The following is a 3390-nucleotide window of genomic DNA, read 5'->3' on the forward strand; positions in this document are numbered from 1 at the left end:
CTGGGGAAGGCAAACACGGCTCCCACAGCCCTGCACGCACCCCTGGTCCCGATGGCTTCGTTTCCCAGCACAACAGGGAGAAATAAAATATATCTAACCTGATTTTTCTGCTCCATAAAGTAACTATCAAAGTTCACTCGCCTGACTTTGCCTTTGGGGAGCTCTCCTGGAGGATCCGTGGGTGAGGAATGCACACAAGGAGCGTGATGCAGCTCAGTGCATCGTTGAGATTCCAAAAAATGCCCAGACAAGGGCAGAGGTGCGGGTGTGCAGGGTGAGCTGGAGCAGCAAGGGAGATCGGAGAGGTCGGAGGTAAAAGCCACACAGAATTCATCAGCGTGAGGGTTTAAGAAGGTGTCACCACGGACAGGGTGACGTTACGGTTGTCAGAAGCGTGACGGGAACTGGACATGGTGCCGAAAACAAGCACAAGAATGAAACCACCGGCACCAGCGTCCCCCAAACCCCACCCTGACGCACCCTCCCCATTCAGAGAGGACCCCAAAAGAGCGGGGCCGACACCCTGCGCTCCCTTGCTGACCCTGACTGCGAGCGTGCGACGCACACACCTTCCGGCGCACGGCGAGACGTTTATTTCCATGGATACATGACGGTGTCTGCAGGGACGCCGCTGCCGCCGGGAGCGGGCCGTGCCGAACAGAGAGCGGGTGCTGCCCACGAGGGTCCCGCTGCCAGCATGTCCTCATGCCTCCTCCTAAAATCTGTACATACACACAGCTAAATAAAATCAACAAAACGATGAGCTGACGGGGCAAAACCGACGCTAAGGACGAGCTCGGGTGGGTTTTTCACGTGGCAGGCGGGAGGGAAACCCTCTGCTCAGGAGCACAGAGCGTCCCATGCTCCAAACGGAGCTACTCCGGAGAGGAAGGGAAACATCTCCGCTTGCACGAATTACAGCCCCACAAAGCGTTGGCTTTTGAGGTGTTCCCACCCTCTTCCCCTCTAAGGCGCTGATGCATCTTAAAAATTATAGATAAGAAGGGAAAAATACACTTCCGTGTGCGAAGGGATGCCCCACGTCTGCCTGAAGCACCAGGAGCCCACAGACACACAAGCTCTGCCCTGCCTGTGGGGTGTTGTGCTGGGGTGACTGCGGCCGCGTGCGGGTGTTACCGCTGAGGGAAGGTGCCAGCCCGCGCTGTTACGCAACGTACAGGCTCGCTACGTGCGCTTAAGGTGGGCTTTTCCACCTGACTTCCAGCCGGCACATCCCGCAGGACTTCTCCAGGTCCGACACCACCTTCTCCTGATTTCCTGCCTCAGGTCCTTCAAAGGAGGGTTTCCCCGTTCTCCCCACACCTAGAAAGGCTTCCTTTTCCCAAGGTCTGCCCCCACGCCAAAAAAAAAAGGGAAAAAAAACAGCTTAATCCAACAGCTGGGATATAATTTGCCATTAAAGGGGGATTGTTCATCTCACAAGGCCGAAATCGAGGGGAGAGCGCATGGGAGGAGCCACCAAGCAGGCGTTGTGGGCAGAGAGACAACATGGAGCCGGCTGCGAGCGGCACCGGTGGATCCCCGCTGCCCTGCGCTGGCGCAGGCGGAAGAGCAGAGCAGGATGAAAACCAAGACAGTGACCGGAGAGGGGAATCCAGCACCCACGAGTCACAAACCAAGCGGTCAACATCATCCCCGGCGCAGCCACGAGGAAGCGGTGACGAAGGGAGCCGAACGCCGACGCGGAAGAGCCCCGCCGCCTCGTCTTTCGCTTAGCTAAGGAGCAACACGTACTCCTTCAGGCAGGTGGGCAAGGGCAGCTGCTTCACCGCCTCCGGCAGGAACCGCACGCCCAGGCTGCGGCGTACGGCGTAACGCGACAGCGTCTGTAGGGTACCAGGCGCCGAACAGAGCAGGGTGAGCTTTTCGCAGAGCTGCTGATCCCTGGTCACCTCCCAGGGCATGCTGCCGTTTTTTCTCAGCTCAAAATGTCCGATAGCTCGATGGAGAAGGTCAAAGCAGGAATCCTCGCGCTCCGTACCCAATCCCCGAACTAGCAACGCCACCAGCCGCGAGATGGGGGTTTGGCCTTTCAAATTAACCACCCGCACCTCCGCCCCGAAGTCGAGCAGGATGCTGACGCTCTCCAGGTTACCCTTCATGGCCGCCCAGCTGAGCGGCGTGTCGTTGTTGTAATCGCGGGCGTTCACCAAAGCGCCGTTCTCCAGCAGCGACCGCACGCACTCGGCGTTGTTCTTGAAGGCAGCCCAGTGGAGCGGGGTGTCCTTGTTGCCATCCAGCGCGTTGGGGTTGGCCCCGTACTCCAGGAGGATTTCTACGCAGGTTTCGTCCTTTTCCGCCGCATAGTGAAGGGCTGTTCGGTTGTAGCCATCCAGGGCGTTGACCTGCAGGAGAAAGGGAGGGAGGAGAAAGGATTTGGGGGTCACTGAGGTACCCCAGCTCCTGACGGCATCAGGGGAAGCTCCACCAACACTGCACAAAACCATTCCCACATCCCAAATTTAGCAGATGGGAAACCAAGGCAGGGATCTGGGGGTACGACCTGCCAGTGGCCAGAAGGAAGTGCCAAAAATCAGGCAATATATAGGTTTCAGTTCTTCCTTCAGGCTTCCACTGCAAAACTACCCTCCCTCCTCGGACGAGCAGCACCCCTGAGATCTTGGGCACAAACATTTTGCTCCCCACTGGATGATAAACCTTCACCTGAGCCCATTTTTGCCCTTTAGGGGGTACAAAACCAGCACTGCTTAGAACCACCGGCTCAAATCTCAGCTATTTATGAGCACCACCCCATTGCCTCCTGACTTTCCAGTCCCTTTTCAGCGAAACCCATTTGCATTTTTAACGTGTTTTTGTTTTTTTAAAAGCCTTTACCTCCGCTCCCTTCTGCAGCAGCAGCTCGACGCAGTCGGCGTCAGCCACCATACAGGCGCAGTGCAGCGGTTTCAGGGTGCCGTGCATGCAGTTCACGTCCGCACCCTGCGAGAGCACAGGAAACCGCAGCCGGCATTAGCAAACCCACCCGATCTTGGCCCTTTTCCACCCTCAAGCTAGCAGCTGATACGCCTTGATTCGCATCGTTAGAAAAGGTTTATTAATAGATATCCGGCGTTAACAGTCCTGCGCAAGCCCCGGCGTTTGTTTTCAGGTTGCACAGAGCTCCCCGCCAGGCAGAAGCGCTTGACAGCCTGTGTCTCTGCTCCCGGCAGTGATTTTAATTCATCGTCACTAAACGATGCCTGAAGAAACCTGGGTATGCAGGCGCCTGGCATAACCCGTGCGGAGGTCTGCTGTCCGCACCCCAGCTCTCTGCTCCGGCAGGATCACGAGGAGCGGCTGGTGTGAGGCCGGCAGCAGGCACAGCGCAGTGGATTTGGAAAAGCAAGCAGGGTGCTCTGCCTCCGGTAA

The 3390-nt window shown here is 57.3% G+C and overlaps 1 protein-coding gene across 1 annotated transcript; it reads right to left on the minus strand.

Moving 5' to 3' along the window:
• Positions 1-1733: 1733 nt before the first annotated feature.
• On the minus strand, positions 1734-2967 carry ASB8 (ankyrin repeat and SOCS box containing 8). Its single transcript, XM_010287778.1, has 2 exons — positions 2857-2967; positions 1734-2366 (listed from the first exon to the last, which is right to left on the minus strand). The coding sequence occupies exons 1-2, from the start codon at positions 2941-2943 to the stop codon at positions 1734-1736; spliced, it is 720 nt and encodes a 239-aa protein (XP_010286080.1). The 5' UTR covers positions 2944-2967.
• Positions 2968-3390: the final 423 nt, after the last annotated feature.

The sequence above is a fragment of the Phaethon lepturus genome, unplaced genomic scaffold, assembly GCF_000687285.1.
Source record: "Phaethon lepturus isolate BGI_N335 unplaced genomic scaffold, ASM68728v1 scaffold24805, whole genome shotgun sequence".
Classification (NCBI taxonomy): Eukaryota; Metazoa; Chordata; class Aves; order Phaethontiformes; family Phaethontidae; genus Phaethon; species Phaethon lepturus.

Bases quoted from the DNA above. Each gene is read 5' to 3' on its own strand.
- ASB8 (XM_010287778.1), bottom strand. From the start codon at position 2,943: ATGCACGGCACCCTGAAACCGCTGCACTGCGCCTGTATGGTGGCTGAC. The intron at 2,367-2,856 runs GTAAAGGCTTTT...TTTCTCCTGCAG, and splicing joins TGCTGCAGAAGGGAGCGGAG to GTCAACGCCCTGGATGGCTA.